Source organism: Orycteropus afer, unplaced genomic scaffold (genome assembly GCF_000298275.1).
Source record: "Orycteropus afer afer isolate SDZICR_OR568_19922 unplaced genomic scaffold, OryAfe1.0 scaffold00088, whole genome shotgun sequence".
Lineage (NCBI taxonomy): Eukaryota > Metazoa > Chordata > Mammalia > Tubulidentata > Orycteropodidae > Orycteropus > Orycteropus afer.
The window spans coordinates 3,828,579-3,849,338 of NW_006921675.1; the positions used below are offsets into that span (position 1 = coordinate 3,828,579).

The 20,760-nt window shown below is 40.5% G+C and overlaps 1 protein-coding gene across 1 annotated transcript in view; it reads left to right on the forward strand.

Annotated features, from left to right (window-relative positions):
- Positions 1-20,760, forward strand: part of CCDC196 (coiled-coil domain containing 196) — a 50,434-nt gene that overhangs the window by 19,631 nt on the left and 10,043 nt on the right. The window contains exons 9-11 of the mRNA XM_007942350.1: positions 6,330-6,388; positions 6,559-6,671; positions 17,376-17,533. Of these exons, the coding sequence (XP_007940541.1) occupies positions 6,330-6,388; positions 6,559-6,671; positions 17,376-17,533 (330 nt within the window). The remainder of the gene's footprint in view (positions 1-6,329; positions 6,389-6,558; positions 6,672-17,375; positions 17,534-20,760) is intronic.

A 20,760-nucleotide genomic window follows, 5' to 3' on the forward strand; every position in this document is an offset into this window, starting at 1 on the left:
CTATGAGTCGGAGAAGACTCAATGGCATATAACAACAACAACAACATTGTATAGTATTTAATGCTGTATTCCAGCACCTCCTAATTTTATCTCAGTTACCACCAATTATCATCTCACTGGCCTTGTTTTGGCTGAAGCTATTGAGCTTTTCCATTTGTCTCTTGCCACAGATGTAGTCAATCTGATTTCTGTTCTCTATCTGGCAAAGTTCGTGTGTATAGACACCATTTGGTTGTTGAAAAAAAGTATTTGCAACAAATAAGTTACTAAAGGGGCAAGGAGGCCACATCTTCTGACCTCTTCTAACTGCACAAGAGGAAGACAGGATCACTATCAATAACCCAAGGCCTATTCCTGGGAGGCCAGACAAGCTGCCTCCCTCCAGTCCTTTTACCAACCCTGACACCAACCATTCCTCCTGCAGCACCTTTCTGCTGGGTTCGATAATTCGCTTCCGTGGCCACACAGAACTCATAGATTATGGGGTTTATTAGGGAAGCACCAGGTTACAATTCAAGTTCAGGAAAAATGCTCAGTCTTTCTCAGCCCACCGTCTCTCTCAGCCCACTGTCTCTCAGCCAATAATCTGTCACAGTCTCTCTCCCAGCAGTGTGTGTCCCTCCGTGTCTCTCTCAGCAATGTCAAAGGAGCGTGTTTCTCTCAGGAGCACGTCCTTCTCAGCCAGCAGTCAGAGAGACTTCTGCCTCTAGGAGGCCTCCTTTTGAGCCTGGCAGAGTGGCCAAACTAGCCAATCATAACATCAGAATTCTAAGCACCTGGGAGAGAGGGAACCTCCCAGAAAATTACTTTGTGCCACCCCCAACAGAAATACCCCCGGTGGATAACATATGCAATCAGGAGCTCCTCAGTTTCTCATGGCAAATTCCACCACTGAGTTCACAAAGACTTATGGATAGAAAAGCCATACTGGGTAATTTACTATACTGCATAAGTTGTTGGTCTTGAAATATACTATCATGCGATCTCCAGCATTATTTCTGTCTCCAAGGCAAATTTTCGAACTATCAGTGATTCCTTTTTGTTTCCAACTTTTGCATTCCAGTCACCAGTGATAATTAACATATCTTGATTGTATGTTTGGAGAGTTGGAAGACAGTTACCCAGCCAACTGACTGGAAGAGATCCATATTTGTACCCATTCCAAAGAAAGGTGATCCCACAGAATGTGGAAATTATCGAACAATATTTTTAATATCACATGCAAGTAAAATCTTACTGAAGATAATTCAAAAAGTGTTGCAGCAGTATACTGACAGAGAACTTCCAGAAATACAAGCTGAGTTCAGAAGAGGATGTGGAACGAGAGATATCATTGCTGATGTCAGATGGATCTTGGCTCAAAACAAAGAATACCAGAAAGATGTTTACTTGTGTTTTATTGACTATGCAAAAGCATTTGATTGTGTGGACCATAACAAATCGTGGATAACATTGAGAAGAATGGGAATTCCAAAACACTTAATTGTACTCATAAGGAACCTGTACATAGACCAGGAGGTTGTTGTTTGAACAGAACAAAGGGAGACTGCATGCTTTAAAATTAAGAAGGGGGTGTGTCAGGACTGTATCCTTTCACCATACTTATTCAATCTGTACAGTGAGCAAATGATCCAAGAAGTTGGACTATATGAAGAAGAATGTGGCATCAGGATTGGAGGAAGACAAATTAACAACCTGCAATATGCTGACAACACAAATTTGCTTGCCTAAAGTGCTTAAATCACTTCCTGATGAAGATTCAAGAAGACAGTCTGCAGTGTGGATTACATCTCAATATAAAGAAAACAAAAATCCTCACAACTGGACCTGCAAACAGTATCACAATAAATGGAGAGAAGACTGAAGTTGTCAAAGACTTCACATTGCTTGGTTGTACAAGTGATGCCAAAGGAAGCAGCAGTCAGGACATCAGACAACACATAGCACTGGGCAAGTCGGCTGCAAAGGACCTCTTTCAAGTGCTGAAGAGCAAAGATGTCTCCTTGAGGACTAAGGTGCACCTGACACAGCCATGATATTTTCAATAGCCTCATATGCAAGTGAGAGCTGGGCAATGAATAAAGAAGACTGAAGAAGAATTGATGCTTTTGAGATGTGGTGCTGGCAAAGAATGCCGAAAGTACGATGGACTGCTAAAAGAACTAACAAACCTGTTCTGAAAGAAGCACAGCTGGAATGCTCCTTGGAAATGAGAATGACCAGATTTCGTGTCACCTACTTTGGTCATGTTATCAGAAGGGACCATTTCCTAGAGAAGGATATCATGCTCAGTAAGGTGGAGGGTCGACCAAAGAGGGGCAGGCCCTCAATGAGATGGATTGACACAGTGGCTGCTGCCACTTGGGTTCAAGTACAGCAAGGATCGTGGAGCTGGCTCAGGATTGGGTGGTGTTTCATTCTGCTGTGCATAGGGTCGCTATGAGTCAAAGACAACTCAACAGCACCTAACAACAACAACATCATCTCACTTTCAAATTTTGGGAAATTGTAGTTTAATGGACGAAGCACTAGATTTAGAGTCAGATACACAAGTTGCAATCCTTACTCTGAGGCTCACCTGTGAAATGACCCAGGCAAGTCAATCATTTTCAATTTTTTTTTCTTTTGTCCATAATATGTTACAGAGCATGTGGAAAACATACCACTTCAACTCTCTTAATGATTCTATTAGGTTGGCTTCTGACACCATAGGCAAAGCTCATTTCCTGTATTATACCATAAAATGACAGTGTTCAGGTATATCATTTCTCATGCCTGTTCTAGCTGTAACAGCTATGATTTGAATCCAAACACAAATCATTTGTTTAATGCATATCCTCCTGTGGTGGTTATTTTTTTGTGTCAGCTTGGCTGGGCCTGTTTGAGTGGCTGGGCAGCTGGTGGTAGTTATTCCCCATGATGAGACTGGCAATCAACTTCATGGTGGGATCTACCATAAGCAGCTGAGTATCTGCCTTTGGGATGTAGTCTGCTTCTTGTATATAAGGAGAAGCCTTGAAAATGGTCTCTAGCCTCTGGCACACTTGGACCTTGCATGTAGCCGTGTCGTTGCTCAGCAGCCTGCTATGCTCTGCCTACTTTGGGACTTACGGTGGACTTAAGTTAATGGCCTGCTGTGTGGTTTGGTAACATCGGGACTGTGCCTTTTTACTTGTCAACCTTGGGCTTCTCAGCTTCAGCAGCCAGCAGCTGTCTGAGTGAAGAAAGCCTATAGCTCCAATGGGCTGGGAGCAGGAGGCAGAGCTGGACCCCAAGGTTGAGGGGCTTTCACCTAGCCCCTAGAGCCTGGCACTTTGAACTTGGACTTAAAGCCTCCAAATTTTAAGAGTAAACTCCTGTTTGTTTAAGCCATCCCATTTGTGGCATATTCCTGTCAGAGTGGTACTAGGTAACCAGAACATCTCCCAGTGAAGAATCATATTCCCTAACATTAATTTGTTCAGTAATTAAAACAACCATGGTTTCAAAAGAGGTTGACAATCAGAATCTGTAATTCTGTAGTTAGCCCAGTAGGTGGTACCAACCACATCCAGGCTTCAAGTCCACAAACTGTGGTAATTTAGGAAACATGAAACGCTGTGGGAGATATTGGTCTTCTATTGCCCTTAGGACAAAATGTGCTACATTTATATATCAAAAAGCAAAAAAAGAAATATTGATGTTTTTTGCCATGCTCTGTGGCACTGACATGTACCACTGGCAGCCTTAATCAGACCATATTAAACATAGTGCACTGCACAATCCTTAGGTAAGGATTCCTCTGCTAACTGAACTAGTGCCTCCATTAGGAAAAGCCTCTGCCACTTCTTCCACAATCACTGCCTATCATTGTTTCTTTCTACTACAGATAAATCAGATGTTTGAGACACTGAATTAAAAACTGGTCTGGGCAATTGCACAAATTCATGGTGTTTTGTTTTTTCAGTTTAAGTACTTAATAAAAAAGAATTGAATTTCACAAACCTGTTGTAAAAGAAAGGGTGGAATGTAATTTTGGACAAAAACCTTCCTGAAAAGTAAAGTACAGGACATACTGTTCTACGCATTTCCATGGAGCGGGAGGATTTACCCGACTACTCTTGGCCAAGAATCCCTCCTCCCACTATTCTCTGTGCTGGTTGGCTGCACTGCAGTGGTGTTATATATCTGGGGCTTGGTTGGCAAAATATAATGTTATGTTAATAATTACTGACTTTGTTGTACTTCAGACAATCCCAACTTGTAAACTCCCTTGAGACCCAGGTTGTAGCTTTACCAATGTCATGTTTAGCATGCTTTGTCAGCTGGCCTTAGAGAATAGAAAAACACTGTTGTATTGTTTACACCAAGGAGCTCTGGTGGCATAGTGCCTAAGGCGTTTGACTATTAACCAGAAGGCTGGTGGTTCAAACCCACCAGTGACTCGATGGCAGTGAGTTTGGCTTGTTTTTTATTGTTTACACCTAGGGCGAAGTCTTTCCTTTTGGTCATACAGAGACAGGTCACATTTGAAGTGATTTATTTCCCCACCAGTGTAAAATTGTAATTTTACACTGGTGTATGACAATCCCTTGCTAGCTTCTGTAGAGTCAAGAGGGCAGTGTGTGGCCTTTCACGGTCACCTATCTTAGAGAGCACAGGCATGAAGAATTTTTTAAATTCAGCTAAATTTCCCATCGTACCTGCTGGTATTTAAAAAAAGAGGTTTATCTTCAGTGATAATATAGCTGGTGATAAGATACTCGATTCTGACAGCCTGGCTTTTCTGCCCTCCAACCCCCAACTCTTAGCATTTCCTTGATTTGTTTAGAGATGAAACTGAAGGTTGGCTATGAATATTATGCCATGCTTCTAAATTCAGACGAAAGCCCAGTGAGGAGGGAAATGAATACTCCTGAGGCCTTATTTACTCTGTAACTACCTCTGTTCTGAAAGCAAGTCATTCTTCCTGCTTTAACCTTTACCACCTGCCTCACTTTAGTGTTACTTTTCCCGATGGCTCAAATACACTTCAGCAGGAGCCGCTGAAAGGAAACGAGTAGTGTAAGCTAAAAAGCTGAAAGACAGGCAGAAACCCATAGCTAGCCCAAGTCTGGGTCCTAGGTAAGCAATATTACTCTCTAGTAGAGGCTTTTTTAGGAGCTCTGGTAGCATAGTGCCTGAGGCACTTGACTGCTAACCAGTGAAGCTGGCGGTTCAAACCCACCAGCCACTCCTCGGAAGGAAGAAGGGGCAATCTACTTCCATAGAGATACTGCCTCGGAAACCCAAGGAGGGGTCTCTGAGTCCAGTCCGAATCAACGGCACATAACAGAGGCTTTTTAAGCTTTGAGGCAACTTGAACCTTCTGTCAAAGGTAGGTTTATGGTATTAGTAGGTTATGAAGTTAATTCCTAAACTAAGTTATTTTTTTTCATTTCCTATAAAAACCCCAGGAACTCTGGTAACGTAGTGCCTAAGGCATTTGACTGCTGGCAGTTCAAACCCACCAGCTGCTCCTCAGAAGGAAGGTTGGGCAATCTACTTTCTTAGTGATACTGCCTTGGAAACCCAAGGAAGGGTTGCTATGAATCAGGAGTCGGGTCCGACTAGACGGCACATAACAACAACAACCATTCTCTCTGCCTTCTCGTTCTCTCCCCACAACCCCTTATCTTTGGTTTGCTCCCCCCATTCACAATTGTCCATTTTTTTTTGTGGAACATAAGTCTGGGTTATCGGAGGATGTATATGATTTATCATCCAATTTATTTATTTAAAAGTTGTATTAAAAGAATATTTTAATATAGAAACCAAAGATTATTAGTGGTTACCAGGGGTAGGAGGGAGGGGGAAAGGGGAGGCTTTTGTTTGCTGGGTATTGAGTTTATGCTAATGGTGGTAGAATATTTTAGAAAAGGATAGCAGTAATGAAGACACAACACAGAAAATGCCATCAATGTCCCTGAGCTGTAAATATGGAAGTTACTTTGGCAAATGTCTTATTGTGTATGGTTTCACCACAATAAAAGTAAATAAATAAATAAAAGAATATTTTATAGGCTCTCAAATTTGTTTTTAGTGTATGTAATCCTAAAATGATTTTATTTTTCCCTGTGGAACACAGGTTCTCAACGGAAAATAGGTTTGCCACTTCAGTTTAAAAATACTATTGAATGAAGTTACTTCTAAAACAACAATTAGAAATTTCTCATCAATGTCAATACCGGAGTCAGTTCTGCATTGGTACATTTATATGATACAGGAATGGATGATAATAGTCTTGAAATTAAAAATAAAACAGTCCTTATCTCAAAGGAAGATTTCATTTTCTGAATGTTTCCCATCAGGTACTATGGGCAGCGCAACTACAGGCAGAGCAACCACAGTCAAAAACGAACGTAATGTGGTGAGAACTTTCATTTTAAAATCATTTGAAAGGCTTACTTAGACAGTGGGTGTATATGTTTGGAATTCATTTGTTAACATACATTCTAATTTAGCTTTCTTAGTAGATTGCAAAGTGAGTGCCAGGGCAGTCAATGTTTCAGCTTCTTCTTCTTTTTTTTTTTTTCTTAGAGAAATCTGGAATCGAAGACCAACACAGAGCAACAAGGAGCTAAAGGAAGTCAGTTTGATGATGTAGGAGGGAGGCTCTTTCTGCTGAGGTCACTGCCAGATGAAGCTCTGAAGTATTAGGAGACTTTCCCACCATTTCATTTGGACAGATTTAAAGACTAGGTGCGGCCATTTGTAATCTCTCATACCTTTGTTTTAATGCTACTCTCCCTCTCTCCCCACACAATCTGGGTAGAAATGTTAGTCAGATGCTTGGCCTTAAGCTTGTCAGGAATTTAGTCATTTACGGATTGTAAATAGCTTTGGATTATTTTGATTGCTTCTGAATCTGAAATGACCAGATTTGAGCCACACTGATGCTGTTAACAAGTCCATTAAAAAGAGCTTCTCCTCATGTATGAAGCATTTAATTCTGGGCAGGTTCAGCAATGGCAAATGAGCGAAAATAGACACACAAAAAAGGAAAACGATATGCCGCAGAGCCCCTGGGTAGTGCAACAGTTTACACTCAGCTACAAATCTAATGATTGATGATTTGAACCCACCCAGCAGCACTGCAGAAAAAAGGCCTGGAAATCAGCCTCTGTAAAGATTACAGCCCAAGAAAATCCTATGGAGCATTTCTACTTTGTCACACATAAGGCTGCTATGAGTTAGAATCAATTCAATGGCAGTGGGTTTGGGGTTCTTTTACTCTCTCCCCAACCACATATAACTGCCTTGTTGATTCTGCCTCCCTGTTATTTATCCTTTGAATCTTATGCCTTCTGAGGACCACTGATTTGATTCAAGCCCTCTTTCCTGCCTGGATTACTATAACCTCTTAATTGGTCTCTCCCACTGCAGTCCCTCTAATCCATCTTCTACAGTGCCACTGAAGCTATCTTTCCTAAAAGAGAAATGAGATCATGTCATGTCACTGGTTTCCTATTAGCTTCAGTATAAAGTCCTGCCTATCTCTCAGTCTCGTCTTTAGCTATACCCTCCATTCCCCATACATCTTACATAGAGCTCTACAGAATTATTTATGGTTCCCCTGATCCACTATAAGTTCTATCATTTTCATGCCTTTGCACAAAGCTATTCTACTGCCTGAAAGACTCTTCTCTCCTTGTCTGCTTAATCATTGCCTATTTGTCCTCATGGCTAAGTTTGGTGCCCTTTTTCTATCTCAGTGGTTCTCAATCCTAGCTGTGTATTACATCCCCTTGGGAGTTTTGAAAATACCAATACCCTGGGACCCTGCCCAGATTATTTAAATCATGGTCTCTGTGCGAAAGGGCAACAGCATCTCTATTTTTTAAAAGCTCCCCCAGGAAATCCTAATGTGCATTCCAGTTTGAGAAGCACTGCTCTATGCTTTCTTACCTTCACCAGTCGCCTTCCAGTTGATTCTGACTCATGGTGACCCATGTGCATCACAACTGAACCTCACTGGGTTTTCAAGGTTGTGACTGTTCAGAAGCAGATCACCAGGCCTGTCTTCCAAGGCAACTCTGGATACATTCAAACCGCCAGCCTTTTGATTTTTGATCTTTATCACGGCACTTAACTATTATAATTATTATTTTACCCAACCATCTCCCTCACCAGATGATAAGCTCTTTGAGGCTTGTGACTATGTCTTACTCTTTTCATTTTGAGCATTCAACACAGTGCCTAGGGTTTAATAGAGGCTCAGTAAATAATACTGCATAAGGCCACAGAAATTTGATTGCAAAGTCTCAGGTCTCTTGATGCCCTATCTTATGACAGGTTATCACTGGATAATATATTTCCTGAGATCTTCAGATCTTTTCTTTTAATCTAACTAACTTGTCACTGATTTCCTAGCTCATATCAATATGGAGAATGTTGATTTGTCAAAAAACACTTCTTAACCTGTAGAAATCTCCACACAAAATCATTTAAAAAACAAAAAGACCAGGCTTACTGGTCTGATAGAGACTGGTGGAAGCCCTGAGACTATGGCCCTTAGTCACCCTTCTGGCCTGGAACTGAACTTATTCCCATGGGTTCCAGCCAAACAAGTAGAGGGTCAATGAAAAAGAGGAAGACCCTCAACGAGATGAATTGACACAGTGGCTGCAACAATGGGCTCAAATATAGCAACAATTGTGAGGATGGGAAATATTACTGTGGCACATAGGGAATGAACTTAAAAGCACCTAACAACAACTACATACCTGTGAACTTGGAGCCCTCGTGGTGCAATGGTTAAGTGGTCAGCTGCTATCTGAAATGTTTGTGGTTCAAACCCACCAGCTGCTCCACAAGAGAAAAAACGTGGTGATCTGCTCCCATAAAGACTACAGACTAGGAAAACCTAAGGGGTAGTTCTACTCTGTCCTATAGGGTCGCTATGAATTGGAATCAACTGGACAGAACATAACATTCCTGTGGATTTAATCTTGCCTGTAAATAAGGTTTTCTCTGGTGGTGTAGTACCTAAGGCATGTGACTACTAACCAGAAGGCTGGTGGTTCAAACCCACCAGCCACTCCTCTGAAGGAAGACTGGGCACTCTACTTCTGCAGGGAGACAAAGGAGGGGGTCGCTATCAGTTGAATCTGATTGGATGGCAGTGAGGTTTTTTTTTTTTTTTTTTAGTTTGTTATGTTAATGAGGCCCTTAACTTAATCAACTCTGAGTTATAAGGAGCAACACAGACACAGAGATAAGCAAGCACAAATAACCTACTGCCATGGAGTCAATTCTGCCTCATAGTGACCCCCATTGTGTTTCCAAGGCTTTATAAATCTTTATAGGAGTAGATTGCCTCACCTTCCTACTGCAGAGCAGCTGGTGGGTTTGAACCTCTGATCTTCTGGTTAGCAGCTGAATGCCTTACCCACTGTATCACCAGAAAATAACCAAAACAAAAAACAAAAAACCTCACTGCCATTGAGTCTATTCTGACTCAGAGCAATCCCCCATTGGATTTCTGAGGCTATAAATCTTTATGGAAATAGATTGCCCCATCTGCCTTCCATGGAGCAGCTGGTGGTTTTGAACCACTGACCTTCTGGTTAGCAGCCAAATACCTTATCTACTATGCCACTAGGGCTCCTTATACCACCAGATAGGAGGAAGAGACATGCTATGTGAGGATCTCCAAGGAACTGAGGACAGCTAGGGGCTGGAGCTACAGACTCTGAAAGAGCTCCCTTAGAGCTGTTGTTGTTATGTGCCATCGAGTTGGACCCAACTCATAGCGACCCCTCCTTAGGTTTCTGAGGCAGTATCACTACAGAAGTAGATTGCCCAACCTTCCTTCCAGGAGTGGCTGGTGGGTTTGAACTGCCAGTCTTCTGGTTAGCAGTCAAGTGCCTTAGGTACTATGCCACCAGAGAGAAAAAAATGTTCTCCTAGAGTTGGTGCCCTGAATTTGGACTTCAGCCTTCTGAACTGTTTCTGAACTACCCACTTGTATTTCTCGCAGCACTAGGTAACTAAGAGCTTCTTAAGACAGGACTGAAAAGGTTTATGAGAAATTACATAATTTTGGCTTTACAAAAGCAACGCAACCACTTCCATGGAGTTGGATCTGACTCATAGGGACCCCTCCTCGGGTTTCTGAGGCAGCATCACTATGGAAGTAGATTGCCCAACCTTCCTTCTGGGAATAGCTGGTGGGTTTGAACCACCAGCCTTCTGGTTAGCAGTCAAATGCCTTAGGCACTATCCAACGATATTTAAATAACCATAAATTTCCTTCACTTTACAGATGAGGTAACTAGAGTTTAGATATGTTAAAAGAGTGTCCAAAATCCCACAGTTAATTGAAGCCAGAGCTGGTTATAAGAGCCTACATCTTATTACCACTAGGTCATATGCCACCCTTAGCTTTTAGCTTTTCCTCTTGACTACAAAAGACAATAGCTCTATAGTCCTGAGAGGTTTAGTTTCATTCTCTACCAACTGAGTTAGCTGAGTATGCAATCCACATTGTTTCAAGAGAGTCACCTGTGTACTTTGTTAGTCCCTAGCTCTGGTGGCGTAGTGCCTCCCTTGAGCTGTTGTTGTTGTTATGTGCCTTCGAGTTGGACCCAACTCATAGCTACCCCTCCTTGGGGCTGGCCCCTGGACACCCACACTGCATTTGGGTAGTGTCCTCACTAACCAGAAGGCTGGCAGTTCAAAACCAACAGCCACTCCTCAGAAGGAAAGTTGGGCAATCTACTTCCGTAAAGGTACTGTCTCAGAAACCCAAGGAGGGATCACTATGAGTCGAAAAGACTTGAGGTAGTGTTTTTTTGTTTTGTTTTGTTAAATATGCTTTGGCAGTCCTGAGATATTTTTCAAATCAATTGGGTTAAAGAAAGCAATTAGGACAAAAGGTAGAAATACAGAATCTGTCTGTGCCAGTGACTACCCTAAAAAAGTCATTTAACCTCAGGGCCTTAGATTTCCAAACTTAAAATTGGATTATAAGAGCACCATTTGAAAGCATTTGAGCATCACTATGGAAGTAGATTGCCCAACCGTCCTTCCAGGAGTGGCTGGTGGGTTTGAACCGCCAGCCTTCTGGTTACCAGTCAAATACCTTAGGTACTATGGCACTAAAATAAAGTTATTTATTTATTTATTATCACTACAGTGGGTTTAGATGGGTATCTGACCTTTTGAATCTTTTCCTTAGTTTTTTGTGAACTAAGGCATAAATTAAGTAGTTTACTTGCAAGTAGGGATTTATAACTTCTTAATGAATCATTTGCCATCCCCAAAGTATTAAAATTTTAAGTTCATTATTAATTCAAGCGTATTACCTTTCCCTCAAATGCTCCAAACCTTTGAATTTCTTCAAAACACCAAACCAATACTGTAGCCGTCCATTATCCTACTTTGTCTTTAAGACTGCACATTGGACTTGGGCTTTCACCCATATGCCAGTACAATTACCAGTTGGGTTGGCAGCTATTCATAGGTGTCTGTATTTTTGGTAAATCCAGGATATGGATCACTTTGTGGGTACAAACAAATATATTTATTCATATTATCCATGGTTGATCAGCTCAAAGAATCATTCAAGCAATTCAAATTCCCAAGAGATTCACTGATAAACCAAACATTAATTTAAATTACACTAAGGGGCACTCCTCAGAAGGAAGTTTGGGCAATCTACTTCTGTAGTGATACTGCCTCAGAAACCCAGTATCGCTATGATTTGGATCTGACTCCACAGCAGTGAGTTTGTTTTTTTTTTTTTTTCGGTTTTGAGGGCTATGTCTTCCAATGTGGTTGAAATATATCTCTATTAAGTGCACTCCTATCTCAAAATCAACTGATTAGGAAAACTGAATCAGTAATTAGAAAGTATTGGCAGAATTAAAAAATTACTATTAAAGTTTTATTTATACCCACAATATTCCAATTATGTATTTATAAGAATAAAATCTCTGACATCCTTGATTATACTTGAGAGATACTTTTCCATTTTAAGGTCAACAGAGAAAAACACCCCGTCCCATAAGCAATACATTTACAACCATAACTTCTGTGTAGTATTTTTTTGTGACATATTTATTTTGCCTTGATTACTCAGTCATTTAGAGGGTAACTGTTAACCTTCCACCCCCAAAAACTGCCTGTTTGCCATGACTACAAACTGACTAGTAATAGTTGTCACACTCTTTCCTAAATGAATCAAGGCCAACAGCAGCCTGATTCTTTGATTAGTCTAGAGGTACAGTCATCAAAGTAGCAAGTGACAGCACACGACCTTTTGTCTTACACTCTTAGATCCAGGCAGAAAATAGCTATAGTGTTTGTATGGCCTACAGTTACCAGAAGGCTGGCGGTTCAAACCCACCAGCCACTCCTCGGAAGGAAGGTTGGGCAATCCTACTTCCGTAGTGATACTGCCTCGGAAACCCAAGGAGGGGTCGCTATGAGTCGGGGCCGACTCGACGGCACATAACAACAACAACAACAACAACAGTTACCTTGGGTGGTATCTTCTTTTATAGGAAGAAGTTTCTGTGATCTGTTGCATGCCAAAGCAAATTTCTGATAGTCCCTTGAAGCACTTGGGGAGGAATCTGCACTGCTAGCAATTCAAAGTCACTGTTGCTTCACATATGCTGTATTTAGTCATCAAATATTATGAAATAGAAAGAGAACAAGTTTCTGTGTTGGGAAGGGAGGCTTGCTCTGTAACCAATCAATCCCACAGCAGGAGGCACACAGGCAGATAAATATAGAATGCAGTTATTACAGGACAACTGGAAAATCTATCTTCTCTGCTGCTTTCACAAATTCACTTAACATTTTAAAACTTTTACTTAAGGTTCACTTTAAGCATAAAATACAAAAAGCTCATAAAAGCATATATGAGCATTGCTATAAACCATATTTTCCCCAATTATTGGTCAACTTTGGAGAAAATAAAATTACTTGGTTTAACAAAATAATTTCCATTTTGCACACTGCTTTATAGAGACAAAAGTATCTGAGGAAGCTGGACTGTGAGCTAAGTTTTGGTTACATGAAAACTAATAATAATTTAAGAAAAGTACAACAATTTTGATATTTTAAAATTTCACATACCTCAATCCATGTCTTGGAAAACTTGAAAAACTTGGGACTATCTTGACTTGAATATACTGAATCCTAAACTGGAGGCCATATAGACAAAGTCCTTTCAAGAAATCAAATAGCTTCCAGGCACTTAATATTACTTTTCTGTTTAACAAATCTCACTTTCCTTTTACTTATCTAATGAACCCTTCCTCTTCTAGAAAATGCCATCCACCTTCCCTATAGACTACCCTTCTTAGAATTTAAGATGGAGAAAAATCCTTTTTTTTTTTTTTTTTTGAAGAAATCAAAGTGTTCTGATTCTAGTTGTTTTCTTTTACCAGATAAGCAGCCATGTAAATAAGTGGTGACTTCATACATTTGTAAATTGCTAGGACACTCCTAGGAAGAGTTTCCCTGCCCATTGATGAATGCTAATATATTCACCTGATTGTGCAGGTGGAATTAAAGATATAAATTGGAGCCCTTAACAAAGAATAATCTAAAGTAATGATGGAGAGAGACAGAGGGCTATAAGAGGAGTAGAACTAATACTAAGTTCTCAAAATAATAGCTTTACATATAGCATCCAGATACATGCTGCTTCATACTCAGTCCATTTATTAGGGATATAGCTGTTCCCCATTCTCTGGGTTAGTATGTGACCCAGACCTAGCCAACCAGATAATGCCATTACTCTTGCCTTAGTAAGTGGTTCAGGGATAGATACATAACTCAAATCTACAGTTCTCAAAATTTTGCTCTTGGGACCCCTTCATATTCTTAAAAATTATTGAGGACTCCAAAGAGATTTTGTTTATGTGGGTTGTAAACCCAAAAACTCACTGCCATCAAATCAATTCCAATCATAGTGATCCCAATTGGGTCTCCAAGGCTCTAAATCTTTATAGAAGTAGATTGCTTCATCTTCCTCCCATGGAGTAGCTGTTAGGTTTGAACCATCAAACTTCTGATTAGTAACTAAATGAGTTAGCCACTATGCCACCAGAGCTCCTGGGTTATTGTTGTTGTTGTTCGGTGCCATTGAGTTGGCTCCGACTCATACTGATCCCATGCACAATAGAACAAAACACTGCCCGGTCCTCCACCAGCCTCACGATCCTTGCTATACCTGAGCCCATCATTGTAACCACTGTGTCAATCCATCTTGTTCAAGACCTTCCCCTTTTTTGCTGACCCTTCACTTTACCAAGCATGATATACTTCTCCAGGGAATGGTCCCTTCTGACAACATGACCAAAATGGGTAAGACCAAGTCTGGCCATTCTTGCTTCCAAGGAGCATTCTGGCTGCACTTCTTCCAGGATAGATCTGTTAGTTCTTCTGGCAGTCCATGGTACTTTTAGTATTCTTCACCAACACCACAACTCAAAAGCATCAATTCTTCTTTGGTCTTCCTTATTCATTATCCAGCATTCACATGCATCTGAGGTGATTAAAAACACCATAGCTTGGGTTAGGCACACCTCAGTCTTCAAAGAGACATCTTTGCTCTTCAGCACTTTAAACAGGCCTTTTGTAGCAGATTTGCCCAGGGCAATACGTCGTCTCATTTCTTGACTGCTACTTCCATTGGTGTTGATTGTGGAGCCAAGTAATATGAAATCATTGACAACTTCAATCTTTTTTCTATTTATCATGATGCTGCTTATTGGTCCAGTTGTGAAGAATTTTGTTTTCTTTGTATTGAGATATAATCTATACTGCAGACTGTACTCTAATCTTCATCAGTAAGAGCTTCAAGTCATCTTCACTTCCAGCAAGCAAGGTTGCGTTATCTGCATATTACAGGTTTTTAATGAGTCTTCCTCCAATCTTGATACCACGTTCTTCTTCATATAGTCCAGCTTCTCAGATTATTTGCTCTGCACAGAGTGCCAAGAAGATACACTTTTCACAACAATGATGAGGAACAAATTTGTGAAAGGAGCCATAACATCCTTGAAGACTGCTGTGATGGCTATTTTATGTTAAGATAGATTTGACAATGGGAACTGCCCTAAATGAATTAAGACACCTTACTACAATGGGGCTGATTGAACCCCATGGTGGTGGGTGTAGTTACCATAATGGACAGCAGAGTCAAATTAATAATCAGAATAGTCTTATTCCTATGGATTTATGGCATTAACTACTTAGTAATGGTGTCCCTAGGTGCAAAATGGAAGCTCTGGTGTAGTAGTGCTTAAGGCATTTGACTGCTAACCAGAAGGCTGGTGGTTCAAACCCATCAGCCACTCCTCTGAAGAAAGACTGGGCAATCTACATGTGCAGAGATACCACCTCAGAAACTCAAGGAGGAGTCCCTATGAGTTGAATCAACTCCATGGCAGTGAGTTTTTTTTTTTTTTTTTTTTAGGAATGAAATAGATGGAAAATCTACTAAATATTTAATCAGAACAAGTGAAAGAATTCTAGGTCAAGTGAGTGGTAGTCTAACTTGAATCACCAGAAGAGTCAGAGCCCATCAATCAATTCTCAGACTTGAGTCAGTTTACAGATCCATGACCCCTTGATTGAAGGGGAGGCCAGATCTCCTTGAGGAAGGACCCCACTACATTGCCAAAAATTTATTCTGTTAGTCTTTCTCTCAGCCTTTCCCAAATGGATCTATTGCCTCTTACAAGAGTGACTGTTCATTGGGGAAAAGAAAATAATCAGACATTGTGGGGATTGCTGCACATTGGCTCTGAACTGACACTGATTCCAAGAAACTAAAAATGTCACTGTGGCCCACCAGAGTAGAATTGTATGTATGGAGGTCAAGTTATTAAAGGACTCTTAGCTCAGGGCCATCTTACAGTGGATACAGTGGGTCCCTGAACCATCAATGTATTATATTAGGCTGTGTTCTCTAGAGAAGCAAACCCAGTAAGGCTTATATATGTAAATTTATCTTAGGAAAATGGCTCACAGCTATAGAGGCCAGCAAGTCCTAAGTTCCTAGATCAAACATCAAGCTGGAGTCTTTTCCTGACTCACACAGCTGCAAGGGCTGACAAGCTCAAGGTTGGCAGGCAGGATAATGGCTGTTGACTTCAGCAGATGACGAATCCAAGATCACCAGGCAGAATGATGGATTGTTCACTCACAGACAGTTGTAGGCAGCACAACAGGATCCCAATCCACAGAAGGTTCTCTAATTTTCCCAGGATGTCCATATATTTATATATTGGAAGCAGGCCACACCCCTAGGGAAACTCCCTTTCAATGGATTGGCTGCTCAAAGCATATACATCAGATCTCATCATGGGAATAACCACATCACAACTGCTTAAACCACTCAGAACTGTGGTCCAGCCAAGTTGACACACAACCCCAAACATCACAATCCTGTAGATTTTCCCAGTTTGAGAATACATAATTGTGACAGACATACTCAGCAACTGGAAGAACCCCTACACTAGATCCCTGACATGCAGAATAAGGGCTATTATGATAGAAAAAGCCAACTGAAAGCCATTAGAACTGCCTCCACCTAGGAAAATAGTATACCAAAAGTGGTAACACATCACTGGAAGGACTGTAGAGATTACTGCCACCATCAATGACTTGAAGGATGCAGGAGTGGCGATTCCCATCACATTCTTATTCAACTTGCCTATATGGCCTGTGCAAAAAGCACAGCGATCTTTGAGAATGACAGTTGATTATTGTAAACTTAACCAGGTGGTAACTCTAATTACAGCCGCTTTTCCAGATGTGGTTTAATTGCTCAAGCAAATTAATGCATTCCTGGTATCTGATATGCAGCTCTTGATCTTGCCAATACTTTCTCTCGATTCTGGTTTCAAAGGATCACCAGAAGCAGTGATTGCCTCTGCTGGCAAGGCCAGAATACACCTTCACTGTCCTACCTCAGAGGTATATCAACTTTCCAATCCTATGTTGTAATTTAGTCCGCAGGACATTTATCCCTTTTCCCTTCCACAGACTGGCCCATTACATTGACAACATTATGTGACTCGACCTGGTAAGGAAGAAGTATCAATGATTCTCGACTTATTGGTAAGACACGTGCATATTAGGAGGTAGGAAATTAATCCTACAAACATTCAGGTGACTTCCAGCTCAGTGAAATTTCTAGAGGTTGAGTAATGTGGGGCATGTCAAGATATTCCTTCTCAAATGAAGTATAAGTTGTTATATCTGGCCTCTTCTACACTTAAAAAGGAGACACAATGCCTAATGGGCCTCTTTGAAATTTAGAGGTAACATATCCCTCATTTGGGTATACTACTGTGGCCTATTTATCAAACATCTCCAAATGCTGCTAGTTTTGAGTGGGCCCCAGAACAAGAAAAGGATCTGCAATATGTTCAGGCTACTGTGCAAGCTGCTCTGCCACTTGGGCCATATGATCCAGCGGATTCAATGGTTCTTGAAGTGTCGGTGGCAGAGATGCTGTTTGGAGTCTTTGTCAAACCCCCCACTGGTGAATCACAGCCAAGACACTCAGGATTGTGCTTAGACCAAGAGGCAGTTATTCGAATAGAACAAGAGGATACTGTGTGGTTTAAAATCAGGACAGATGTGTGTCATGGTTGTATCCTTTCACTACACTTATTCAATCTATATGCTGAGTAAATAATCTGAGAAACTGAACTACATGAAGCAGAATGCAGCATCAGGGTTGCAGGAAGATTAGTGTAATTAACAACCTGTGATATGTATATGATGTTGATTGCTGAAAGTGAAGGGAACTTGAGCACTTGATGAAGATAAAAGATTATAACCTTCAATATGGATTATAGCTCCACATAAAGAAAACAAAAACCCTTATAACTGGACCAATAAGCAACATCATGATAAATGATGAAAAGATTGAGCTTGTCAAGGATTTAATTTTACTTGGATCCACAATCAACTTCCATGGAAGCAGCAGTTAAGAAATCAAAACAATGTATTGCTTTGGGCAAATATGCCATAATAGACCTCTTTAAAGATGTCACTTTGTGGATTAAGGTGCTCCTGGCCCAAGCCTTGGTATTTGGAATTGCCTCATACGCATGCAAAAGCTGGACAGTTTATAAGGAAGACTGAAGAAGAACTGATGCAAGAATTATGATGTTTCAGAGAGATGCAAATCAAAACAATGAGATACCATCTCACTATAGCACTAATGGCAAAGTTCAACAAGATAGAAAATGGCAGATGCTGGCAAGGATGTGGAGAGACTGGGACTCTCATAAACTGCTGGTGGGACAGTAAAATGATACAACCACTGTGGAAAACAGTATGGCAATTCCTTAAAAAGCTGGAATTAGAAATACCATTTGACTCAGCAATCCCATTACTAGGTATATATACTAAAGAAGTGAAAGCTGGGACAAGAACAGATATAAGCACACCCATGTTCATTGCAGCAGTATTTATAACAGCAAAAAGATGGAAACAACCTATGGGCACATCAACAGAAGAATGGATAACCAAACTGTGGTACATACATACAATGGAATACTATGTAACCCTAAAGAATAATGTAGAATCTGCAAAACACTGCATAACATGGATGAACTTGGAGGACATTATGCTGAGTGAAATAAGTCAATCACAGATGGACAAATATAGTATTAGTTCATTATTGTAAAAAGTCAAGTGAAAGTTTATATATGGAAGGGAACTTTCTTTGTTGGTTACCAGGTAGGAGGGGAGGGGTTGGGAACATTGCAGAAAAATAAAAATAAAAATAAAAATGCATTGACCCATGTCACTTTAGTTTTGTGTATTTCACTGTACACACATTCTATTTCAATAAAATGCATTTAAAAAAATTAAAAATTAAAAAAAAATTATGGTGTTGGCAAAGAATATTGAATATACCATAGATTTCTAGAAAAGCAGGCAAATCTGTCTTGTAGTAAGTATAGCTAGAACGCTCTTTCGAAGCAAGGATGGTGAGGCTTCATTTTATGTACTTTAGACATATTATCAAGAAGCAGTAGTCCCTGGAGAAGGAAATGATGCTTGGTAAAGTAGAGGGTCAGCAAAAAAAAAAAAAAAAAAAGGAAGACCTTCAATGAGATGGGTTGACACAGTGGCTGCAACAATGAGCTCAAAGATAGCAATGACTGAGAGGATGGCACAAGACTGGGCAGTGTTTTATTCTGTTGTACATAGGGTCGCTATGAGTCAGAACCTACTTGACAGCATTTAACAGCAATAGCATGAAAACATTCTTGACCTTTCATACCTACAGAAGGAGCCTTAGGGATCTCTTGGTGCCCCTAGACAGACTCAAGAACTACTAATTTATAGTTTAGAGAGGCCAATAGCATCTTTGTCATTCCGTATGAAGAACTAATGTGAGAATGAGGCGAACAAAGAAGAAAACAGCTGAAAGCATCTTGATAACATGGCTTCAGATCATGGTCCAGCCAATCCCAAAGCTCATACATACGGCTTGACTTCCTAGCTGATAAGCCAACAAATTCCTTTTTTTTTTGTTGTTTTTTAAATTTTCATTGTGATTTAGGTGAAAGTTTACAGAGCAAATTCATTTTCCATACAGCAGTTCACACATTTTGTCTCATGACATTGACTGCAATTCCCCACAATGCAACAGCTTTCTTCCCATTTTCTCCCTATAGTTACCTTTTCCTTGTGTCCTTCCCTCCTATGCACTCCCACCCCCCACCCCTCGAGCTGTCTCCCTGTGCAAATGCTGCCCTTCTGTTCTCCCATGATTGATCGCTCCAAGGAATGTATCTATCTGATGTAAATGTTCAGCCCATGTGCCTATAATTTGGCTGGAAGCCAGAGGAGTGAGTTCAGTGCCAGACCTAAAGGGTAGCTAGAGGCCATAGTCTCAGTGGTCTCACCAGGCTCTATCAGACCAGCAAACTTGGTCTTTTTTTTTTTTTTTTTTTTTTATGATTTTGAGTTTTGTTCCACATTTTTCTCCCACTCTATCTAAGATCTCCTACATAGATCCCCCTCCAAGTGGTTGACAGTGGTAGCTGAGCACCATCTAGTTCTTCTGGTCTCATAGTTGTATAGGCTGAGGATAGCATGGTGTACCAGTCACTTGGACTAATTGTTTCCATGTGTTTTTGTTTTTTTCATTCTTCTTTGTTCTAGATGAGGAGAGACCCACCATAGTTGCACCTAGATGGCCTCTTGCAAGCTTTTAAGATCCCAGTTGCTACTCACCAAAGTAGGATGTAGAACAATGTTTTTTTTTGTGTAGTATGCTACATCAGTTGCGCTTGATGTCCCCTGCAAGAAATTCCTTTTCACTTAAAGTAGGATCCATCACTTACAACTAAGACATCCTAATATATTTGGATTACCAGTTGGTGATTTCAGAGAGAGAGAGAGAGAGAATAGAGTAAGACTAGGAAAAATACACAGGATCAGGGCACGAAATAATTAATTAAGCAACAATTTGGATAGTTGATACATAAAATCAAAAGCCCAAGGAAAGCTTTAAAATTATTTTAATAAACATGGCAGACATTGGAAGACATTGTCCTAATTGTTCCTGAAAAAGTAACATGAAACTCCATAGGCAGTTGATGTGGCTCAGGGCAGTGCAGTAAATTACTTAATATGGGCCTTCTAGCTATAGTCATTGTAACTCTCACCAAATGATTGAGTGGTACTATGCAAATGAGGTGTTTGTGGCCCACTAAGGGGATTGGGTAGTTTGCTAATAATGTA